Source organism: Aulonocara stuartgranti (genome assembly GCF_965226115.1).
Source record: "Aulonocara stuartgranti genome assembly, chromosome: 7".
Lineage (NCBI taxonomy): Eukaryota > Metazoa > Chordata > Actinopteri > Cichliformes > Cichlidae > Aulonocara > Aulonocara stuartgranti.
In genome coordinates this window covers 17,902,365-17,926,546 of record NC_138945.1, presented here as the reverse complement: position 1 = coordinate 17,926,546, position 24,182 = coordinate 17,902,365, and the positions used below count along the sequence as shown (strand labels likewise).

General features: G+C 38.0%; 1 protein-coding gene across 1 annotated transcript in view; it reads right to left on the bottom strand.

Annotated features, from left to right (window-relative positions):
• The window catches only part of lamc3 (laminin, gamma 3), a 145,956-nt gene that overhangs the window by 79,654 nt on the left and 42,120 nt on the right, over positions 1–24,182 (bottom strand). Inside the window, 5 exon segments of the mRNA XM_082542337.1 lie at positions 1,239–1,358; positions 1,701–1,837; positions 2,637–2,735; positions 7,189–7,306; positions 8,205–8,393. Of these exon segments, the coding sequence (XP_082398463.1) occupies positions 1,239–1,358; positions 1,701–1,837; positions 2,637–2,735; positions 7,189–7,306; positions 8,205–8,393 (663 nt within the window).

Sequence of the window (24,182 nt, the reverse complement as noted above, 5' to 3'; positions counted from 1 at the left end):
AAAAAAATAAAAGAAGAGGAGAAACCATGTGAGAGAATCTTCCAAAGCTGCTGCTCTGGTCTAATCTTTAAAAAAAAAAAAAAACTGTACACATGCACAAATATGAAAAAAAGAGGGGAGAAAATTAGATCATTAATGGGGATGGTAAAGCAATAGATGTGTGCATTTATTATGTGGAGAGACAACATAAACAAGTACTGCACAAAGTAGATAAGCAGGCTGTCACAAAGCTGCTGTTGGCCAGTGGGGGCCACTAATCTGAGTGCTGTGGACTACAGAGGCGTCAATATAGAGTGTGTGAACAAGAAATGAACTTTTCAAAACATTATTAACTATGTTAATTTCTAATTACACACGCACGCACACACACACACACAAACACACACACACACATATATATATATATATATACATATATATATGCATATGCTTGGGCATATAAGCAATCATAATGCATGTGTCAGGACATGTCACCACACGCGCGCACATTTGAGCATCCATAACTTACTAATGCATTTATAATGACATTATATAAATTATGCCCGACCACTAGGCCTTGTCACATCGTCTTTCAGCTGTGAGTTTTTCATCTTCCTAAAAAAAGACGCCTCCAAATGGAGTCGTTCCCTGTGATCGCCCGTTTTGGGCATTAAACCTCCAGGATGCAGAGTTAATGGGATTGCTCCTGTTTTGCTTCGGGCTGCGGACTGCACAGTGGCTAGAGGCTGGTGGGGGGGGGGGGATTTGATGCTTAGAAGCGACTTAGTGGAGACAAGAAGAAACCAAGCCAATTTTCACTTTGTTGCTTCTCCAGCATGGCCAAGACATCCAATTCCATCAGGCCTTTGCTCCTGGCACAGCTGATAGAAATGGGCCCTAAGTCCTGTGGCAGGGCCAGCTTATTCCCTTATCTTCTAATGGCTCTGATAAGGGATTGGTAAAAGCGGTGACAGAATAACCACCGCGTGACCCGCTGCCAAAAAAATCCTGATTAATCTCACTAACGAACAATAGGAACAAGCTATGGATATTACAGATACTTTACTAATATCATTTACATATTTGTTTTGAAGAACAACAGCTGGGGCTGTTTTATCACTAATAACGAATAAAATCTATTTCAGCGAAGCTTAAATATCTCCCTGGGGGATGCAGCCCACCTGTTGAGACTGCGGTAACAACAACAATCTGAGCTTGTGGATTCGTTCAAATCTCTATTATTTTTCTTGCCGACTCACCGGGGGCTTTGTAGAAGCCAGTGTCCTCTTCTGTAAGAGGCAGCAGGTAGACTTCACCTTCCTTCCACAGCAGGGGGTAGTCCAGCCCTCCAGAAAACTCTCCCAACCAGCCTTCTTGATCTGGAGGTGAAAGACATCGCATCTGCTAAATATTCATGTTCACAAAGAGTTTGTATGTTTATTCTTACAGGGGTTATCTGTCCAAACAGCTTTGTGTAGGTTGCAATGTATGTTTATGTATGTTTTCTGTCTTTCTTTCATTTTTTGTTATCTAAAAAATAAAAGAAGAGAAAAAAACAGCTTTGTTCCTGAGAGCTCAGCACAGAGCCAAATGCTGAAAATGGAGTGAGGACAGAGGGTCAGGGAGAACAAAGTAAACATCGCTGGTCTCGTTAATTTTGGCTCAGTAATAAAGCTCCCAAGGCAACAGGGAAACCTCATTAATGGCTGGGAAGACAATACCTTCAACGAAGTCAGAAGTGATGTTGACAGCAGCATAGTGATTGGACGAGGAGCAGGCCAGCGAGTGGCCATAGCAGAAGCACGGTTGGCAGCCTGCTGGGTTTATTTGCTGGAGATTGAAAAATCCTGGCTTGCATCTGCAGGTACACAAACGCACACACACACATCCCCGTGCATAAAAAAAGTCATTAACATGCAGAAGCTTTAGTCACACCTGATTACAGCTCCTTACCACATCCATGCTGCACTGTTATATTCACTATCTATTTAAGCTTTTTTTCAGTTCGGCAGTTTGGGCGCAAGTCGCTGCACACATTGCGGCGTTTTAAGAAGAAGAATGGAGCTCAGCTGCTAGCACCCTGACCTGCAGGCACTTGCTGCCATGTGGGTGGGACAGGAACACTGCTAAAAATCAGCCACTACACTAGTCACATTACACAGGAGAGGAGCTTGCTCAACCACCCGTGAAATCAGCCAAAAAGTCAACAAACAGGGAGTACAGAATTATTCAATAGTTGGAGACCTGGGGCTGTGTGTATTGCTAATGTCATAGTGAGGTTATCTGTTTGATCCTCTATCCCACAGGAGCAAGATAGAAGCAGAAAGGGAGAAGCAGAGACTATTGACACAGTTTAACGGTCGCTTGCACTGCTTTAGCTGTTAAAATGACAGATAGCTTAAAAATGTTCAAGCAAGTCTGAATCAAATTGTTCTTAAGCCCTCTGTTTCTGCTGCACCAGCCGACTGGGAATGAAATTTGCAAAGTTATTTTCCCCTTAGGAGCGATAATGAAAATGATTTTTTTTCAAAAGCAATGCTAAAAAGAGACCAAACATAGGTATATTACATAATGTTTGGATGTTTTATTGTAAAAGACCTTTACAGTTGGCTTGTTTGTTCTTTATCTGGGAAACAAACAACAGCACAATAACCAACCTGTTGCAGTTCTGTCCCTCCACATTTTGCTTACAGTAACAGCGTCCATCCAGAGCAGAGCAGTCACCCACACTGCCACTGAGGTCACATTCACATGGCCTGCAGAAAAATAGAAAATAGTTTAATCTACTGCATTTAGCACGCATGTATAAAAGAGAAGCAGAAAAAGAAAATGGGCAGGAAACACTGAGATGAGGACAATTTGATGTGAAGACATCCCTGATGTCGGTTTCCTCACTTTCAAGACAGCAGATGTTCAGCTCTGAAAAACCACAGGGTGTCACGCTCAAGTAGATATTAACAACACGGGTTCTTGTCTTAAAACTTGAACCTGGGCCTTCACAGTGTTTCTGCCATCACCACAAAGTCATTTTCAAAAGTACAAAATGTTCTTCATAGCAAATCATTAACACCCAAATCTGAAATTTGAAGGCTGCGTAAAACGACCTCAATTAAAAAGCAAGTAAGTGTAAGTATATGGATCAGCAGCGTGTTGGATTTTTGTCAGATTTTGTTTGATCACATTTATTGACTGGTTACTTTTTGTTTGAGATTGAAACACAGGATCTATTTTTAATGAGGTGCAATTACAATAACTCAATTATCCCAAGGCAAGCAGCCTCTAGTTGTTTCTGCTCTAGTGGTCTGGGTAATTCACGCATCAACTCAATAGCCTGAGTTTTCAGCACGAATGAGAGAAAGTGCTGTGTGTTTGTTCGTGTGAGTGTGTGTGTTTGTGTTTGTGCATGTCAATATCATCTAAGGGAAACAATTGCAGATATTAATGTACCGTTTTGGTATGTAATCTTTAGAAAGGGAGGTTTAATATTCTCTTGATCAAGCCTACTTTTAAACCTGCATTTACAGACTTTTTGTTAGCTGAGATACAACCTACACAAATGGCTATCTGGATCATTTGCTTTAAGCTCTAGTTTGGTCTCCACCAGCTCTTGGGGAAAATATCTATTCCTTTAAATTTCCCTCTAATTTAGCTGATATTTGCACTGCTTTTTGCTTTACAGTGGCTTTATCAGTTCTTGTTTGCATTAGCTTTATCGGTTATAGATAACCAAAACAAATAGCTGAATGGTGTTAAAAAGTTCTGTAGAACTGGGGAAGCTATTCTGTTTAAATTTAGCATTTTGAGGCATAGCTTAATTTTTCATAAAGAAATGCTTACTGTAGAAGCTATAAAGTCAAATGAATGAGGCTAAAGCTCAATATCTATTCTTTTGCTTAACAGTCATCCCACAGCCTGTTGTCATAGTATCCAGGTAGAAGAAATAATATTAACACCAAACATTCATTGATATGCCTTTCAACACTATCGCAACTTAGCATTCCCCCGGCAGATAGAAGGGGGTCAGGGAGAGCTCGGATAGACTTCTTATGAATATGAATTTTACAACATACAACACACACACACACAGACGCACCTACACACACAAACACACAGTTGTGCACACACACACATAGATACACCTTCCTATAAATTTACATGCAGGCTCATGTGCACTCATACTTAGTATGAGGCTCTCAGTTCAGACAAAGTTGAAATGCGCTTTTCATCATAAAAATGTATGCAGCTGGTCAGTGCATCTTCACGTTCCAATAAAGGTTGGAAAAAAAGTCTGACTGAACCCACTCCCAGTAAAACAGGTTGAAAGCAAGTCTGTATCTGAAACTCGGTCTGACCCAATGAGCTCTAGTATACTGAAACTTAAAATCAGAGCTTAGTAAAACACATTATAATAATATTTTACTTAATGCATTAGTAATGCATACAGTTAACACATTAAAGCTAAACAAATCATGATCAATAAAGAGTAAAAGTGTAATTATTAAATTATTTATTTATCATGAACAACTCTTCATTGTCAACTAGTTGCTGGCAGTTAAAAAAAGAAGAGGAAATGTTTGAGTCAATCATGAATTGATGAATTTGGATAAAACCAGATCAATGCTACCAACTACATAAAGACACTCAACTACCTTTGGAGAAAAGTAGAAAGTTTTACAGGCTAAGTTTCTCCTTGGCTTTAGCTGCAGCTCAAGCTGTTCTCTGAAGATTTTGAAGGCAGCAAGGCTGGATTCAGTCACCATGGCAATATGAAGAAGACTGCATGATCTCTTGCTCGGTTCTAAGGGGACTTCAAACACCAGATCTTTCGTTTCTGCTATTCAGGACTGCTGGCTCACCAATCTGAACAACGACCATATGCGGTAGGAGGGAATTCATGCAAAAAGTTTGCAATGACTTGGCAAGACATTAGACCAGCCTTTTTCTTTTCCCTTTTAAAGTTGATGATACTGGTAACATTTCTTTGGAAATGTATTATTTAAAGTTGAGTAGGAGGAAATGAAGTTAAAAAAAATTTCAGCTGTTGATATAGACCTATGGCAATGTATTTCCATGTTATAAGCAAATAAAATAAGGAATTGATTCAAACTTATTTTAACCTCCTAGGACCTGCGTCCACATATGTGGACATCACCTTTTGGATTATTTAGACAAAAATACTCAAATTTGCTCTTCAAGGGCCTGATATCTACTTACGAGGACATTATACTGCTACTGTTCTATCGAAATTTTAAACAAATATCCTCATATGTGGCTCTCATTTTTCTTTAAAACAAAAATTAGGTTAAAAAAATCTGGTAATTCTTTGTTTTTACATTCATCAGGTCCCAATCAGCCCAAATATCAAAGATAAATTAAAAATGCATGCCGTGAAAGAGTTTGGGTCTTAGGAGGTTGAGAAAGGGTGAGCAGAAACAGTAGATCTGGCATTCTAAGTCGATAGCAAACTGAGCGAAATGTCTTAGGACTTTGTGTTTCTACTAGTTATATTTACTGTGTACTAAACATGAAAAAATGTTTTGTTTCATTTAACTAAAAATCTTACAAATTTCTTCAGTGAGTTCTTTGTTCTCCATCAGTTCTAAAAGAAAATCTGTTTCTTAAATGCAGTTGTGTCCACCACCTACTCACTAACTGTGTGTCCAACTGAGTCTAACTCCTTATTCGCCACAGAGTGATGCTTGGACTTGTTGTCTTTATATTGTGAAAACATCCCTTTAGCATTTTTTAGTTTTGGTGCTAATATATTTGGTGTCTAAAATAAATAAAATTAAAGTAATTTATTACCTAAATTTTAATGAAGTTTCTTATTGTTTCTATGCCGATGACATTCAGCTGTATATATCTTTTAAGCCTCATCATCTGAATAGGCTCTAGTCCATAGCACTCTAGTCCAGTGTTTAATCCAGGTTAGTGATTGGCTCTCTGATAATGAACTTACTTTAAATATCAACAAGACTGATAGATGATTATAGCTCCTCCTGAACTATTTCCTAAAATCAGTCAGGCTCTTACTTCTCTTTGGTCAAGTCCAGCATTTGAAATCATGGTGTAATATTTGATTCTTTGACTTGCATATAAAATCGTTGCTTCTTTCCTGATTCTTTCATTTAAGTAACATTCCTAATTTGCGACATATGGTCTACTCAACTGAACTATAAAAAAATTTTTTTCAAGCATTTGTGTCATTGCATTTATCATGTGTGTTGACCAGCTTGGACAAACCATGTCTTTTGTGCTTCCAAGCTATACAGTACAAAATTCTGCAGCCAGACTATTAACACATTCTAGCAAGCATGCTAAGATAGTCTTTACACTGGCTTTCAGTAGATTTTAGGATTTACATACAGGGCACTAAATGGCCCGGCACCACATAATATATCTCAGCTTCTTACAAAATACACTGATGCTTGCTGTCTTCTGATAAACGTGAAAAAGATTTTTTGACTTGTGTCACTGTGTGATGAGTTGGGGTTTAGAACATGTTGGTTTGTTCACAGTTTGGTATTTAGTAGGTTGTGTGCCATGGATTTATCTGAGCTTCTGTGCTGGATATAACTGCTTGTGGTGGCTGAATAGGGCACTAATGGGAAGAGTGAAACTGAACAAAAATAGTAAAAGATACTTTGAAAACAAAAACTTTAAAATATAGCTAGACAGGAAACAATGCATTTGTGTAATGTAGACAAAAATAATATGAGGTTTTCTTGATAGAAGTCAGACAACTTCTGCACACTTCCATAAAAGGGGATAACCATGAAGTAATTCAGTGGACTCCGAACATACATAAAGCAAAAAAAATCACATTGGCGTAACTAATATTGTGCATGATGAATATACGTGACACCCTGAAATAAAAAGCTTAATAAAACTGAAATGAATTTTATCCATGTGGAAAATAACACTGCACTTGGTGGCTTGCTTGTTACAATGCTTGTTAGCAGTTTGACATTGTGTTTGGCACATCCTGGTACTTGCTGATAAGGTCACTAATTCACAGTAGTGTCACGTCGAGAAATTTGAATCCTTTTGTCCTGCTTTGCAGTTTGATAAATTCAGGCTTTGGGAAGTTAGGTGTCACATCTATAAAACAGGAAAGCTGTATGAAATGTAATGTCAGTGAGCCTTGTGTTCACTAACATAAAATGAATGCATGTATACTGTATATATTACTATATGTATGTTGCTCACCTGCAGCCACCGGGGCCTATCGAGTGAAAGCCAGCCTGGCATGTGTTACACTTTTCTCCTGTCACACCTTCCCGACAAGCACACCTTCCTTCTACATCACATTGTAGACTCACAGATCCTGGAAGGGTTCAAATAAAGAAAAATGTAATCATAGTGTTGGACAAGAATTATGAGTATTTTCTATAAATATCTATCTATCTTTCTATCTATAAATAATGAACATTTGTTTTGAATTTCTGTTCCTGGAAGAGAAGTATATAACCTTGCTTCTACACTGTAGCCGATATAGTGAAGCTTTAGTTAATGGAGAAAAAAGGCCATCTGGGGCAGAAAGAAGAGAAAAAGGGAAGCCTGATGGAGTCTGCTATAACCTTTGATCAATATAATGGACTCCAACAGCTCTGTGCCTTCACCGCACACTATTTATATGAAGAGGAAAAGATAGTTAATGTTTTTTGTTCACTTTTCTCTCTCATTCTCTGATGATGGGTGAAGCACAAACATAATTTGTGCTTCACCACCACTAATGCTCCTCCACCTAAAGTTAGGCCTTGCTTAATGAGCAATGAGTCTTTTCATTGATAATGTTCAGTGAGTCAACTGGATCAATTTACACCCGCATGGGTGAGTAAATCCATGGATTTCCTTAATGATCATCGTGGAAGCTAAGGCAATGATAACTAAGATGAGATTGAATGAATTATAAATTGAAAAAGATTCTACTCCTAGGCAAGTTTGGTGAGCTGATGGGACGTAGAAAATATTAATGCAGTGCCATTAATTTTTTAAAAACATTGGCCATAAAATTTGTAAAATTAATCCTATGAGTCCCATTCATTTGTAGCTAAAGCTTGCATATGGTGCTTTTTTGTGCCAGTGTGGCATTCCAATTTAAACATAATTACATTTTCTCATGCAGGAGAAAACAAAAGTAGCAAGTAATGACATTGGCATGGATCATAATTAGGGCTTCAGTTATTATCAAAACAACTGAGATTTTTGTGTCTGCAGTTTACCGTTGACATTGCAGTTGCAGGGTAGGCAGGGATCTTCTGTAGATTTCCGGTAGTAGCCATTTCTGCAGCGCTCACAGTGGGGCCCATCGGTGTTGTCTCTGCAGCTCACACATCGCCCCCCACTGCCAGTGCTCCGGTACTGTTCCATGTCAAACACACATTGGTCTGATCTCCCACTGCAGTTACACTCTGAGAGTGAGGTCGGTGGTGCAGGAAAAAAAAGAGAGAAGAGGTAAGAGGTCAAGAGAGGAGAGCTGCTAAGACGAGGAATGACCAGCCGCAGGGGAAGATACAGAAAGCAATGAAGTTAAAAAAAAAAAGGATGGCAGAAATAGATGAAGTGGAGAGACACACAAAGGGTATATGCATGTGAGAGATTATGTGTTCTGGGATTGGATCATAATTTAGAGTCTCATTGCTAATCTCATTTCACACAGGCCTAATGAGGAGCCAATCGGCTGTCAGGGGGCACTTAGATAACAGTAATTCATGTTTGTACAAGAGCAAATTACTCAGCTGATAACACACCACCACAGCTCTCATACCCTTCACATCAAATCCCTCTTTAGTTTACAAGTTACCCTGAGGGGGGACTTAGGTGAAATTGCCCATTTTATTATGAATCAAGCTCCCAGTTGAGCTAGAAATAACCATATGATTACCCTTTCTTTTTAATATCTGCACACGGCCATAAACAATCAGAAGAGTCTGTTCAGTGACAGGTTGCTTCTCCCCAAGACAAGAACTAACAGACTTAAAAACTCCTTTGTCCCACACGCCATCAGACTGTTTAACTCCTCTCTGGAGGGGAGAGGGAGGGGAAACAGGAGGACAAAGGAGGGGGGAACAACTAAGCTGCAGTGCCTCTGCACCTCACTGTACAATGTTGTTTGCCTACTGGTGGTGGTCAGAGGGCCCGGTGGCGCCAGTGTCCGGCAGCCTCGCCTCTGTCAGTGCGCCCCAGGGCAGCTGTGGCTACAATGTAGCTTGCCATTGCCAGTGTGTGAATGTGTGTGTGAATGGGTGAATGACTGAATGTAGTGTAAAGCGCTTTGGGGTCCTTAGGGACTAGTAAAGCGCTATACAAATGCAGGCCATTTACCATTTACCAATACCTTGTGCAATACTTTTTGTAAATAGTCAACAGTGCAATAGACTCAATACTTGAAATGTGCAATTCACTTGTATTTTTATTTTTTATTCCTATTTATTCTATTTATCCCCTTTGTATATTTTATTTATATTTGTCTCTGTATTTATATATGTGTGTGTGTGTGTGTGTGTGTGTGTGTGTGTATATATATATATAACAGTTCTGTAACTGTAACTTCGGTCGTTGCTGTGCTTTTTTTGGAAGTCGAATTTCCCAGAGGAACCCACCCGAGGGATTAATAAAGTTCTATCTTATCTTATCTTATCTTATCTTAATAAGAAGTCTCATTAGTATTTAACTTATTTCACCGGTTGCTTTTAAAACCTAACATGTGATGAACTTGGGCTCGGTGGTTAAGGACTTTAATGTACAGAGCCTTCATTTGTTTGGCTGTAACTTATACTGCATAGATACAGTTACTAGCCACAAATCGAGGCTTCGCAGGGTTAAAAAACCTACAACTATTGTGACTGCTCTCATTTCCATATATATTTAGAATTTTAAAAGTAATGAGTTCGTAATTATTGTTGATTTAGCACATATTAATCCATTCCTTGGCTGTGGCTTAGCTCTTCTTTGGGTACAAATCCACCACCCTTCTGTGTGGATGTTGCAGTTGTTCTGGAGGTGCTAACATCCAAATAAACGCAGGCATGAATCGGAGCATGAATTTCTTTTGGTTTTAATCTTCGGCTTAGACTAGCAGCCTCTCACCATATGATAGCTTGTATCCGGCCCTCCTATGATCCAGAATTGGAGAAAGAAAAAGCATATAGGAACCCAACAGCAATCATTCCCAGCAGCTGTTTCCAGCCCTCTGACCACTAAAAGCCCAATTCTTTTTGTCCTATTTTGGTCTGTACTGCATCATTAAGGGAAACTCAGGCACTTTAGCTCCTAAATGCTCATTAGTTTTTCCATTTGGCTTGTGGCTGCCTGTATTACCTACAATCATACTGACTATGATCTTGCATCGACAATGTGATAAGCTACATACAGTTTGATTACTGATACCGCGTTAATTTGTACACTACATTAGTAAAAGGTTTACTTCAGTGGTCTCTATGGTTCATGTAAATGAGGTAAGAACGGCAACTACTAAGTTTTCTCATTTCTTATGCATTGATTATGTGAGTCCGCTGAGGTGCGAGTGACGTTAATTTCATCATCAAACACTGAGCACAGGGGTCTATGCTGACATCCAGGTGCCTAGCAATATTTTTGTGACCACACACGCTCATCTGCGAAGAATTTACATTTCAATGCACCAACTACGCACGCACCCCAGGTGGCGGATTTCAAGTGGACTTCAAAGAAGTATAACAGGAATGACTACTTGGCCGCTGTGTCTCCAGCTGTCCATGTCCATGTCAGTAACATAATAAAGGCTTTGCTGGTAAGAGCTTATGGAGTCATGTGGGTTTTGAGCGGGTCGGTGTGTGAATGCACGTCTTCACACTTAGGATGGGACTTCTTAATTGCTTTGTGCAGTCACTGGAACTAAGGAATTTGTGTTTAGTAAACATTCTGATTCCAGACTGTACAGACTGCTTATTAAAACCAAAATACCTTGTTTTCTTTTCCTTCAAGTGTTAAATACAGAAGATGAGGCAAGTGGGTGTGAAGTCTTTGAAGTTGTTTAAGGGCACCTTTGATGAAGTTGTTCTGAGTCAAAACATGTAATGTAACAAATCACTTCTGCTGCTGAATCATTAGTCAGGGAATGTGATTACATTTTTTATGAGAAATCTACACAAGGAGTAATTGACGACTGCTGCCTGCTGTATCTGAAAATTAAATTAAAGAGAATGGGAACTAAAACTAAAAGTCGTGGCTTTAAATCCCCAATGAATTTAAAAGTGCCAAAAAGTTTTTTAAATCAAACATGAACTGAAGAATCAAGTCATTATCTCTGGATTCATCAATGTGAGTTACCTGTTTGCGTTTAATAAATTAGGTTTATTCATTGCTGCAGCTCTAAAACGCCATCCTTGAGTTGTAGTTCAGATTATTGTAAAAGATACAGCAGGAACCAGCAATCTTTGCTAGGAGAAGACTTACAGATGCAACATGGATACTGAGGTTCTTGGGAGAATTAGATTAGGAGTATGGAGAATTATTGCACATGGGTAAACTGAGAGTTATAAACAGCAGTACCAGTGACCGATTAAATTATACTGTTACATATTGTACTGCAGTAATTCACCAATGCATGGACAAGGAGAACAGCTGGTTTTCTGGATGGCTATGATCCTTGATAATTCTGTCGGCCTTACACAGACATCAGGCAGATCTTTTTAATGGCGGGATAGCTCTTGGCAGTGACGATCTCTGATGGCTGCCCCAATCTCTGTCGTGATTTCCAGCTTTTAGCAAGCAACTTCCATTCCAAAACTGTCATACAGCCTGTCACCAGGCTGTCGATCGTGCTTCTGTGGAAGATTCAGGAGATAGTGTCTTGTAAAACTAAGTGTCCTCAGAAAGTATGAGCACTGACGGGCCTTTCTGTCCGTGATGTCCATGTGAAGGTTCCAGGATAGATTCTCAGTAATGTTCACACTGAGTAAGTTGAAAGTGCCTACCACTTCAATGTTAGCATAGCTAATATGGATGAGCCAGTGTTCTCTTCTGGATGATAGTTCACTATCATCTCCATTGTTCTGCTGATGTGAGAGAAAGGTTGTTGGCCTGTTTAGCTTTGTCGGCTGTCTCATCATTGTCTGCAATAAGGCCTACAACAGTCCTATTGCCTGCAAACTTAATGATGATGTTCTTGGAAGTGAAAAAGGAGCACAAGAGTACACTAAGAAATCGCACACTGTGTTTTCAGTGAGCGAGGAGGAAGGGTGTTCCCGTTTTCCAGATGGGTGAGGGCAGTGTGTGTTGCCAAGGCGACTGTGTCGTCCATGACTCTGCTCCTTCTGTGGGCAAATTGAAGAGGGTCCAGGATGTCGGGGAGCAGCAGATGTGTTTTCTGACCAGCTGCTCAAGGCACTTCATAAATGTCTAACTCTTTATATTTTTTTACATATACATTGGTATTTGTTCCATTTCTTAGTGGAGCAAATACTAACATTAGACAAATATAACCAGTCCAGTTTGTTACTCAAGTGGAAACATGTCCACCTAGCCCGTCTAGGCCAATGATATTTATGGCCTGAACTGCAGTTCTCATCCTTCAAAACACATCTGCTATCCCCAGTTCAACAAAATCTGACAACCACCCCACCTACAAAAATAAAAAGTTTCTGAATGACTCACTTCTGATTGACGCCAGTGGGTAGCTACAGCACAAATACAACTGGTTGTCTCAACTTGTCACCTCCCATTCACTCTATCTTTATCATGTCAGGTAGTGGTAGTGTGACTGCTGCACAGGCTAGCTAATAGCCAAGTAGAAATACTGTCAGAAACACTGTGAGACAGTCACATTTCAGCTAGTGCTACAAATACACATTGATATTTCAAACAATATTTACTCATTCATAAAGACAACGTATTACAGTGCAGTGCAAGATATCTGGCAACCAGGCTTTACTCTTTTACCTGTAAATGTGGTTCTCTATAGTGAAACAAGCTACAGGGCAATCAGAACATGTTACTTCTGATCATTCGAACTTATGAATCTGTTTTTACTATAAAGCTCTATTTCTGGTGTTCTCTTTTTTTCTTTACTATTACATTTTGTAATTTTTTTAGTGCTATGATTTTTTTTTAGTGTATGTGACTATAATGGTTTCGGCTACCCAACTGTATTTTATATTACTCTACACTTTTTTTTTAACATTAACTGCCTTCGATGTTGGCCGTGTTAGCCTCCTTTCTTCAAACTGCTGAGCACATTATCATAAGCATGTTACAGTACAGCATCTTTGCCATCTTAGTAACGGGGTGTAAAATAACTGTAGCTGAGCAGTTAAGGTTTTATACGTATGTGGGACGAAGATTGCTACCAGCAGAAAGGGAGAGGGGAGCTGAGGCAGAACAAATCATTTGAGGCTGTTTCTCAACAAGTTTAACATGAAGACTCCCCCATACAGCTCTCCATAACTTGTGTTAGGTTATCTCGTCCACATTTTTATGTTTGCCCACCCACTGCTGTCTCTTTAACATGCTGTTACAACAGTCCTGTCCTGGGGACCACACAGCTTGTGCGTCACTGTGGAGGCTTCATGCAAGTAAGTAGGCGCTGTTAGCTCATTGCTGAGTCTGATGATATAGTTCACAAAGCACTTTAAACCTCCCAGAATGCTACGGCTCATACATTCTTGAGTGGCCTTTAGGGTCGAAACCTACAGGATTACAACAGGAATACAGACTGTATTGCACTCTTGATTGTTTCCATCTATCAAATGGGGTTTTATCAGTTTAACAGTGGCACTAGCTGCACTTCTTGCTGGACCAACAATGAACAGTGCATTATGACAATCACAACTAATGGTGTGACTATAAGGAGCAAATAAAATAACAACCATAAACCTTACCATTTATGTCTTGTTTAATCTGAGCAATTAGGGTAACTCAGAACCTTATGTTTAAGAGTGGAAAATCTATCGATCACAAAGCAAGAAAGTTCAATATATTTATCAAGTAAATAAATAAATAAACACAACTTTTATTACAAATACTGTTGTAATTTAGTTTTAAAAATGATCTAAACCTACCAAACCTGATCTTTATCTGACTGCGCTGCTCACATAACGGGAGCGACAGTTTTACCGGAATACAAAAACTAATAAATGTTTATGGATAATTAGATTTAAAAAAAACAACAACAACAAAAAATCCCAAACAAAACTATGGAAAACTGCCAAATCTGGAAATATGGTTTCATTTCTGTCTTCTCAAAATTATGATTGTGTAACAGATATGAAACAGGAAAGTCTGTAGTTTTTAGTTGCTTCTAAGCCTCCCTGTATTTTATATTCCAGTCCATGTTGTTGTTTGTTGTTTTCTTATGTGCTCAATAAATCCTCCGTATTTAAAGTTCGACTTGTTCTTTGTCATTTTGCCTCTTAATAAACCCCTACTCACCTCTCCCTGCTTATCTCTTTTTCGTTTGTGCTTAGTTCTTTACGTTTGGGTTTTATTTTCTGTGTTAGTTTATCTTTCTTTTTGGACTTTTGCTGGCTTGGCTCTGTGACAAGGCTACAGCATCCTGTTTTTTGTTAATGTATTCATAAATTCATTAAAGTCGCTTTGTTTTTTGTGCAAATTGATAGTCTGTGCCCTTTGTATGAACTTTTTGAACCACCATACGGCACAATAATCTTTTGAGAGAACCACAATCCCGCATTTATGTTTATTCAATAAATGAGGCACCAAAAAAATCAAAAGTGACTAGAAGCACAAGATGTAACTTCTACTCTGTATTTACATACATGCATTTATAATTAAGGTTTGCTAGTTAGGACAGAACCTCACAGGAAGAAGGTTCTGCGTGTTCTCCCTAAGCGTCCAGAGGCATTCATATTAGGAAAATTATTGACTTTAAATTGGTTGAAACTGTGGATGTAATTGTCATGGTTGTTTGCCTCTCAGTGAAGAACAGATTTATCCCACCTCTAAACCAAAGGTCATCTGGAAAAGTCTCCAGCAACCCCTGAACTGGATGATGGCTCAGTCACACTAGAGGAAAAAAAAATCGGATGGCAACTTCTTTACAATAAAGAAAAATCAGTGGTTTTCCTGGAATCCCACCAAATGTTTTTGCACTCAGTGAATCAAGTTCAGTTTTGAAACCCAAACCTCTGGACAACCATTTTTTGATCACAAGGTGATTGCACAGGTTACCTGCTGAGAGGCAGCCTGTCTCCAAACCACTGGAGGCTGATAAAGTTGCAAAGGTTTGTAAATAACTGCAAAATCATGTATAGACACTGTCTAAATCAGTCTGCACCAGTAAGCACAACTTATCAGCAGCCAATCTCTTTGCAATATGTGACTTGTCGTACCTAGTTGCCAACTGGTTATATTCTGGTTAAGTAAGATTGTCAGCAGCTATGTCGTTTTGCAGTTAAATAACTGTCCAGTAACTATTGGTGGAGGCATTTCTGTTTTAGATCGTTGAGGTTCTGGATGTACTGTGAATGTAAGTGGACTAAATGAATTTATGTGTATGTAGATTGCAACAGATAGTAATTTTTGCCAATATTATCACTTAATTGTGATATTTTCAATTTTGGAAATGTATGGATTTAAATGCTACCTGAAGCTCCTGCACATTGTATATCCAATGATCACATTCCTCCGTTGCTCATGCAGCACAGAAAGTGTTGCAGGTGACAAGACAGGTCAATAAGTCAACAAACAAAGGTCCAAGCTCTTCTGTGTGCATCTTTACTGTACATTAAGTGGATGTTTCATTACATTCTGCACTGTCCCTGTGAGAAACATGGACGGTCCTGTGCCCTCAGTAAGACTATGAGCCAGTGACACTAACTTTTAGTGAGTGGCCAGTCCTGCAGCATTCAGACTCCTACTGAGGGCTTTCAAGGACTCTTTAATTTGCAGATTATGCCTATACAAGCGTGGACGATGCCCTCTTATTGCTCCTTGGGGCGTTGTCTCAGAGAAATTAATCTGGACATGCAGTAAAAGCGAAGTTCTTCTTTATCTCCTGTGGTTTTAAGAGCACATGACCCCTCATAGCCCAGAATCACCACTTATTTCTGTGTGGCATGGCAAAGCATAAATAATCAAAGCTAAATAAAAAGATGTGATACTGTGATATGAAGGCTGTCTCATCATTTTGATTATTTTGATTATAACTCCTGCCAGCATCAGTCTGGGAGTTAGATGTTTGATCAAAGATCAAAAAGACAAAAATCACATATGAGGTTGTATTTTATTTTGATTAATTTTACAGGGGCAGCCAAAATGTTCATGCTGATCATTTGTTTGATGAGGTATGTGATTTTAGGATGTGAGTGTTCAAAGATGTTGATTTTACAAACAATTTCTTCTTCTTTGTCCATTATTATTATTATCATTATTATTATTATCTTATCTTGTAAGCAATAAATACCCAAAGTGTCTGAGCGTATGCATAGTAAACATTAATATCAGTGCTGTGTATTTTGTGGCCAGTTTACCAAGCACTAGTCTTTATTTTTCCTTCTTTTAGCAGCAAGGAATGATTTTGGGAGTGTAAAGGAGGTTGCCACCCTGCGTCATCTGCAGGGGAGGTAATGTAAACCACTCTTACTGTCTTCTGCCCTTTATATGAATAATTTCTTAGTGCTGTTGCAGAACACATTGCAGAGAGGGACCAAAATCCCTGCAGGCACAATGATTTCTCATTTTTACATTTAATTTGCTGGATGAATGAGACGTCCTGCCAAGAGAATATAGAAAAGCAGCAGTGATGAAGCAGCCGAGGCAGAGTCATGCTTCACATACTGTATATGTATAAGACTTTTAGCGTACTACATGGGACCTGGCCCCCACGTGGTGATGGTCATCATGTCATGACCACCACCATCATCTCAGCTTATCCAAAGTACTGATGGTGATTATTATTTTTGTTATTAAGTCTGTATTTCTTTACAGGAGTCCTCCAAAGTCTCATCTCTAACATAATAATGCCATAATTCTCACTATCTACTTTCCTTCTTGCCAAAAGAATGTGTAATGACACACTCTACAGTAATACATACAAAACTGGGACAGGCAATTTCATACATGTTTTAATCTTTAATGTGTTTTGAGGTTCAATGCAGCAAGGCCTCATAAATGTGTTTTATATTGCATTTACTTCCAGGAAATATGCTTATTTGTTCTCTTGGCAAGAGTTAGACATTAAGGAGGCATCAATTTTTCATCTAAGCTTAAATATGAGACAAGAGCTCACTACACCCAACTTCAACATGGCATTAAACCACAAACTGATGTTTTTTGGGTTTGTTTTTTTCAGATAGATTTGTGTCACTGATCCAACAAACTTAGTGTGTCAGTCAGCCAACTTAAGTGAATTGTTGTTTGTGTTTGGACAAAGTCAGTCTGGCTTTTCCCCCCTGCTTTCTGTCTTGGTTGGATTGTATATTTATCCCAAGGTTGATTGATTTTGATTTTTCAAATGAAAAATTGCACTCTTTCTCATCTAATTCAGTAAGAAAGCAAACAAACATATTCCCGGAAACAGTGCCTTTAAGAGTATGCTAAACCAGTGTGATGGTTTGGTGTATAAAATGATATAAAATATAAAGATTTCAACTTAGAAGCCATCATGTTTCGCTGCTGTGAGTTATACTGCTATGATAATAATGTTTGCTTAGTAGCTAAACATCCTATAAATCATTTTAAACCTTTTAAATATGTTGAAGGTCTTTGAGTTTTATTGGGAAAGCTGATTTCTCTCTTCCCCTCAGAGTCATTTACTTATATTATAAAACCACCGTTTAGTATAATGATGAGCCATGATGAATAACATAAAAGGCTCGCACGCCCCTGGTTTTCAGCCGGGTTTTAGGGACAGCAGGAGCAGCTGGTCCATGGACCTCAGTGATCTTGAGGGAACATATGGAGTTAAGAGCTCAGTATGGTGGCAGTGATCCATTAAAAGTTTAAAAAACAAATAATAAAATCTTAGAATGGATCCAGAACTGAACTGGGAGCTAGTGGAGAGATGCCAGGACGGGGAAATGTTGTCTCGTTTGCAGGTTCCGGCTAAAAGATGAGCTGAAGCACTTTGGTCTGGGCGTTAAGGGAAGCTTTTCTAAGGCCAATATAGAGCGCAGTGCAATCGTCCAAGGGGCATTATGACAGAAGTTGAATAAGACGTTCAAAGATTTTACAGGATAAAGGGGATTTGATTCTTTATGAAAGTCTCAAATGATAAAAATGAGCTTTAATAACAGAATTCATCTGCTTATCTAGTATAAAATCACAGTCCAGTGTGATAGCAAGGTTAGTCACGTATGAATGCAGGGGACCAGGTCCAAGAGACGAGGAATCACAAACACCACTGGGTCTGAAAACAACGATCTCAGTCTTACTTTCATTAAAATTCCAAAAAATTAGGCCATCCATGCTTTGATATCTTTCAGACACTTCAGTAGTAATGTAGGACAGCTGACATTTCTTTATATATGATTTGTTTGTTTTCAATGATTAATTTCTCTGTCCTTTTATTATGTCTATAGGGAAGGACTTTTTTCTGAGTTTCCTCATCATGGGTGAGGTTACAAACCATTACTTATCTCTACCATCCAAAATATATTAAATTTAAATTATCTCAACATATTAGCACAGCTGTGACACAGGGTTTCATTTCAGTTGCTGAAAAATAGGAATAAAGCTTGTTCTGCTGTGGTCAGTGCTGTTCTGACTTGTTGTGGCCTGTAGGTAGTTAAGGTTACTTATGATGTAATGGAAAACAACTGTGATGAGTCCTCAGTCATGTGCCAGATGAGGCGAAAAAGTCTCAACGTAAATAAACTGGAGAGGGTTTTAGAGGGAAAAAGTTTTCAAATTTATGTGACACTGGGATGTAATGGGGTGTAGTGTGAAATAAGTATAGTACCATTCTGTACTGGTTAATGGTTTGAGGTTGATTGGACTGAGTTGGAAGTCTTGTCAGATAATGCAATACCTATTTTGAACTCAAAAAGCTCACACAAGAACTCCTTAGCTGTAGATTTTCTTTTACTTTTGGTGCACAAAAAGAAGAAACTGCATTGACTGAATGTGATGGGATATTTTTCTTCCACTGTACAAATCCCAAATATTATAAATTTCTACAAAACCATATGAACAATATGAGATCTGATTGTGTTACTGTATGTGTAATAAATATTATAACTATTTCTCAGACTCTGTAATCACTTATCTGTGGTCAGAGTTTCAGTGCAGGATTTGGTGAAAGTTGTGCAGACTGGTTTGCTAGAAAAATACTTCACATTGTTTCGTATGTCTGTATCAAAGAGTGAACATTTTCCAGTTAATAAATGACTAGACTACTTATTTAATGAAATTACCAAAATAAAACATTTTGACATGTGACCATACATTTAATATAACAGGATTATATAGCTGTATGCAAAAGAAGTACTATAATCCAAGCATCAAACACACATTTACTTTTTCCTTTTATCATTTATTCAAACTTTATCATACTTGTACTTTATTTAACTTCATGAGCTTGGGATAAAGAGAAGGTAAATGTCAAATTCAAAGGTTTTTATATGCTAACAAAGAATTTATTGTAATCTTTCTATTAAAGTCTTTTTGGGATTCTTTTCCTTTGTCTAGCCTAAAGTCATGTGAAAAAGAATGTTTTCGCAGACCTCTATGCAGTATTCTCGATATATACACCCCATATTTCAATAGCTTGTAGAACTTGACTGTGTGACTGCAAAGTGCCCAAGAACTGTGGCTACAAAAACAAACACAAATTGCTAATCCTCCACCATTGTGTCTGTGAAGGTTCTCAGTCATCCAGGTCATCGTAGTCAAAGGAGCTTGCAAAGAAAAGCGTCTGGACTTCTTTAAGTTGCTTGAAGACGTTTCACCTCTCATCCGAGAAGCTTCTCGGATGAGAGGTGAAACAATGCACAATGGTGGAGGGTCTGGACTTCTTTAAGTTGCTTGAAGACGTTTCACCTCTCATCCGAGAAGCTTCTCGGATGAGAGGTGAAACGTCTTCAAGCAACTTAAAGAAGTCCAGACCCTCCACCATTGTGCTTGACAGTTGGTATGAGGTGTTTTTGCCGACATTTATATAGAATTGTTGTGGTTTCCAAAGCTAAGTCATGTTGCCAGGTTTGTTTTAGAGAGTTTCTCTGGCAGCCAAACAAGCCATACTTGTTCAGTCATTTTGTAATTGTACTATCAGGAGCTTTAATGTTTCACATGCTAACTGAGACCTAGCACTTGCGATTTGTCTGAGCATCGTACAGTCTGACCTATGAGTGAACTTGCTGTGACATCCACTCCTGGGTAGATTGTGACACTATATTGACACACATCTAAATGCTCCTGAAAGCAATTTGACAAAACCTTTTACACAGGTGCACAAACTTACTGATGATCAAATACAGTTGATTAACTAATCAACTGCAGACTAAGTAAGTGTCTTGGTATTGTATATTCTACACCAGCTTATCATCATTTTCAGCTTAGTGTGAAATTAATGTTAGAAAAATTTCTCAACCTGCAATTGCTGATGATGATCTTGACCTGGCTACTTTAAAGCAAGCTAATTTCATGAACATTTAGCAGCTGGGTTTTCAATATTAAATGTTTATAGTTTATATATCTATGTGGGTTTTATGCTAACGTTGTTGATGCTAATACTATAATAAAACCTTATTAATGCTAAATAGCATGATTATTACTGGGTGCTACCCAACCATCTTTTTTCACAGCAGGAGTTTAGGGGGCCGAAATAAAATGTTAAGTATGTGATGTATCTACCTTGTTGTCGACCTCACAATAGGTATGCAACAAAATGATCACAGTATACAAGCTACAACGGGATCAGCAATAAATCAGTGGTTTAAAAAAAGGGATTTAAAGCATGTACCTACTGGAACAGCCTCAGGCTAAGCCACTTCCAACATCAAGCAAACAACAAAAAATGGTGAAGGCCCAAAGCAACCTGCCCAGGCTATAAATGATTTCAGTCTCAGAGGGGGAGAATCTTGATGAGAATGACGTTCCATTGCACTCCTGATACGCACGCACGCGCGCACACACACACACACACACACACACACACACACACACACACACACACACACACACACACACACAGAGCAAATTGTAGCAAAAAGGTTTGTGTTATTTCTCCACACCTTAAGACCAAAAAAACCTAGCCAGGTAAAAAACAAAAACTAAACAAAATACAGTCTGAATTCAAGTTTGTATAAAAAAACCACACTAATATTAAAATTACTCATAAACACACAGAGTCACGTTCACATAATATTGAAAAAACTCTTGTAAAAAGCCACCTAAAGCTTCCATTTACCACCTGCTATTGCTGTTCAGACAAGAACAACAGCAAAGACAGCGGTAATAATTGCAAGATTGTCACACTTTTCTTCCTTTTCTTCTTTTAAATGAGGCTCTAAATCTGAAACTCCCCGAACATTGTGCCCTGTAAAGATCATAAATTATGACTGATGGAACTGTGACAGTTTTTTTATGTTTTTATGGCTGAAATAAAGCTAAGAAGATAAAACAGATGCTTTTCTGTTAATCTGCAAAACAGAAATTAGTCATCTTATTAACAAACCATTTATTTTAATCAGCCTGCTGATATTACTACGAGCCCTAATTCTATGTCAAACATGATCATCGTCACATGGTATTACAAAAAAAAAAAAAAAGGTAACCATACTCTTTCTTTAAAACACGATGGGTAATGTGTCAAGTGTCATTTTATGTGGGAAGATTATGCAAATTTTCCCAATTGACCAAAGCATTGTGCTGACACATTCCATCCAGGGTCAGCACTGGGTTATTTGGAATGACTGTACTTTGTGCTTATTCGTCTTGTTTTAAGCATTCTGGTAAATGTGGGTAATCGTTTACTTAACACTGCAGTGCTTTATCTTGTGCTGAAATGGAAAGCCTTTGAGGAATCTGATCCTTCATTCAAACCCATTGCGTGTGCTCACAAACAAAAACTGCAATGATTAAGAGACAAATTTAATAAATTGGATTTTCTGAGATGATCATATATGATATGAAGCTACAAGTTAATTATTGGAAAGTGAGCAGTAGCTTAAGTTTTAAATCTCTGGAATATGATTTACTATATGCAGCAAAAGACGTGACTGCAGAAAATAGGAAGTTAATTAACTGGGTGTCACTTGGTGTTTGTTTTTAAAAATTCATGTTTTGTCTTTATTATTGCCGTATTGTTAGCTTTCAAGAGTTAAAAAATCTTTAAAGGTCTCATCTGGTGCAGTTTATTTTCAGTTCTAAAAGATTATCTGTGTAAAAATATCAATTAAAAGAGATGCTTGACTCACCAGAGTCTTCTGGATGTTTTTTTGTTCATTTTTTCTTAAACTGACGTTGTATAATCTGGGTAGCTAATTTTTAAATGGGCCACAAACATAACTTTAATATCTTTGTGTTACTATGTTTTTGCTCTGTTAGTAGCAGCAGCTGCTGTGTGCTAATCAATTTATATTAAGATAATGAAAACCTTTTACATTAAAGTCTATTGAGAAACAAATTTCTGTTGTTATCATTTTAGCTTTACTACCTGCTGATTTAGAAAAAGTTGGAAAACTGGCTTACTACTAGTACCACTAGAAAAAACTAATAATCATTAAAAAAAATTTTTTTTTGAATAGCAGTCTTTAAACAATGACCACATCAATCACCATCATCATCAATAAAATGATGTGGCACTCTCTCTGCCTGTATGGGTTCCCTCTGCATGCTACAGTTTCCTCTCACTGTCCACACGCGAGACATGCAAGTTAGATTTACAACGTTTAGGTGTGAATAGGGGTGTAAATGGTTGCCTGCCTCTATAGTATGTGTCAGGCCTTTGACTGAATGCTGACCCGCAGGGTGTGCCCTATTTCTTGTCCAGTGTCAGCAGGGATAGATTTCAATCCATGGATGGATGGATGGATGGATACATTATACATCCACAATAAATGCAGAAAAATGTGTTTAACAAGAATACATCTAAATTCTCTGAAATGATCCATATTGTTAACACACGCCAGTCTACATGTCGCTATGAATGTTTGCAAATCCAAACACTGCCCTTGCTAATATAATGGGTTGCATGGCTAATAAATTACAAAATATATATAACACCCAATGCCTGCCAGTGAATCATATCAAAACTTACAGTGTTTTATGTAAAATTATCATAATTGAGGAAAGGACGTTTTTATGTAGTCATAAAACTGGAGATAAAACACTAAATCTTAAACTTTGTACTGCAGCCTATATTATTTTATAGCTCGTATAATAAGGCATGTTTTTTAGTTTATGGGGTAATATATTTTAAAGGAAACTTACCCTGTAAGTCCTTCATTTACAGACTCTAACAAGATTTTGCATCGTGGGCCTGCTTACAACCCACTTTGATCTTAAGTGGGCCGGACAAGTTTAATCCATGAGATATCTCAAAATAAGTAAAAGAAGAGTTACTTCAATAGACTGTCTCAGTTTTTCTACATGATAAAGAAACACTATAGTAAATGAAAGACTCAGCATGACTCTTTGGGCTTAAACTGTAAGAAATTCATGTGTAAAATTACTGAAAAGTCTGATATCTCATTGCCAAGACTGCCCTGTAATCATAAAGTGGCAAGTTTCTGTTCATTCAAAGAAAATTCTCATTATTGATTTAACTGTGTACACACTGTAAAACAAACAGACGTTTCTATAGTACAGGAACTTTTTTTTGTCATTTAATTGTTTATTTATTACTTTATTAATGTAGTATGAATGGCTGTGGGTGAGGTGTTTGTCAGTACAATAAGTTGTTTATGAAAATGCTGTTAATAGTCCAAAATTTATGTCCTCCTTCACATTTTCCACAGCTGTCCAGTGGGCCAGGTTGGAGTCTTTTTTGGGCCGATTCTGGCCCACAGACCTTATGTTTGAACCTCTTCCATTCGACAACACTACATATGTTTATGTAGACTGTCCAGCCTTTTGATGATGAAGTTTAATAAAATAATATTTTGTCAGAAATTAGTTTAAACACCAAAAACCCTGTTTTTTTTGTTTACATGACTCTGTGTATTTAGTGTATGTTGATTTTGATTTGCTGATTGTAATCACAAGTAGTTAAAAGCAGTGATTACTGTTTCGGCGTTGGCTGGGGCAAACTCAGTCAAAAT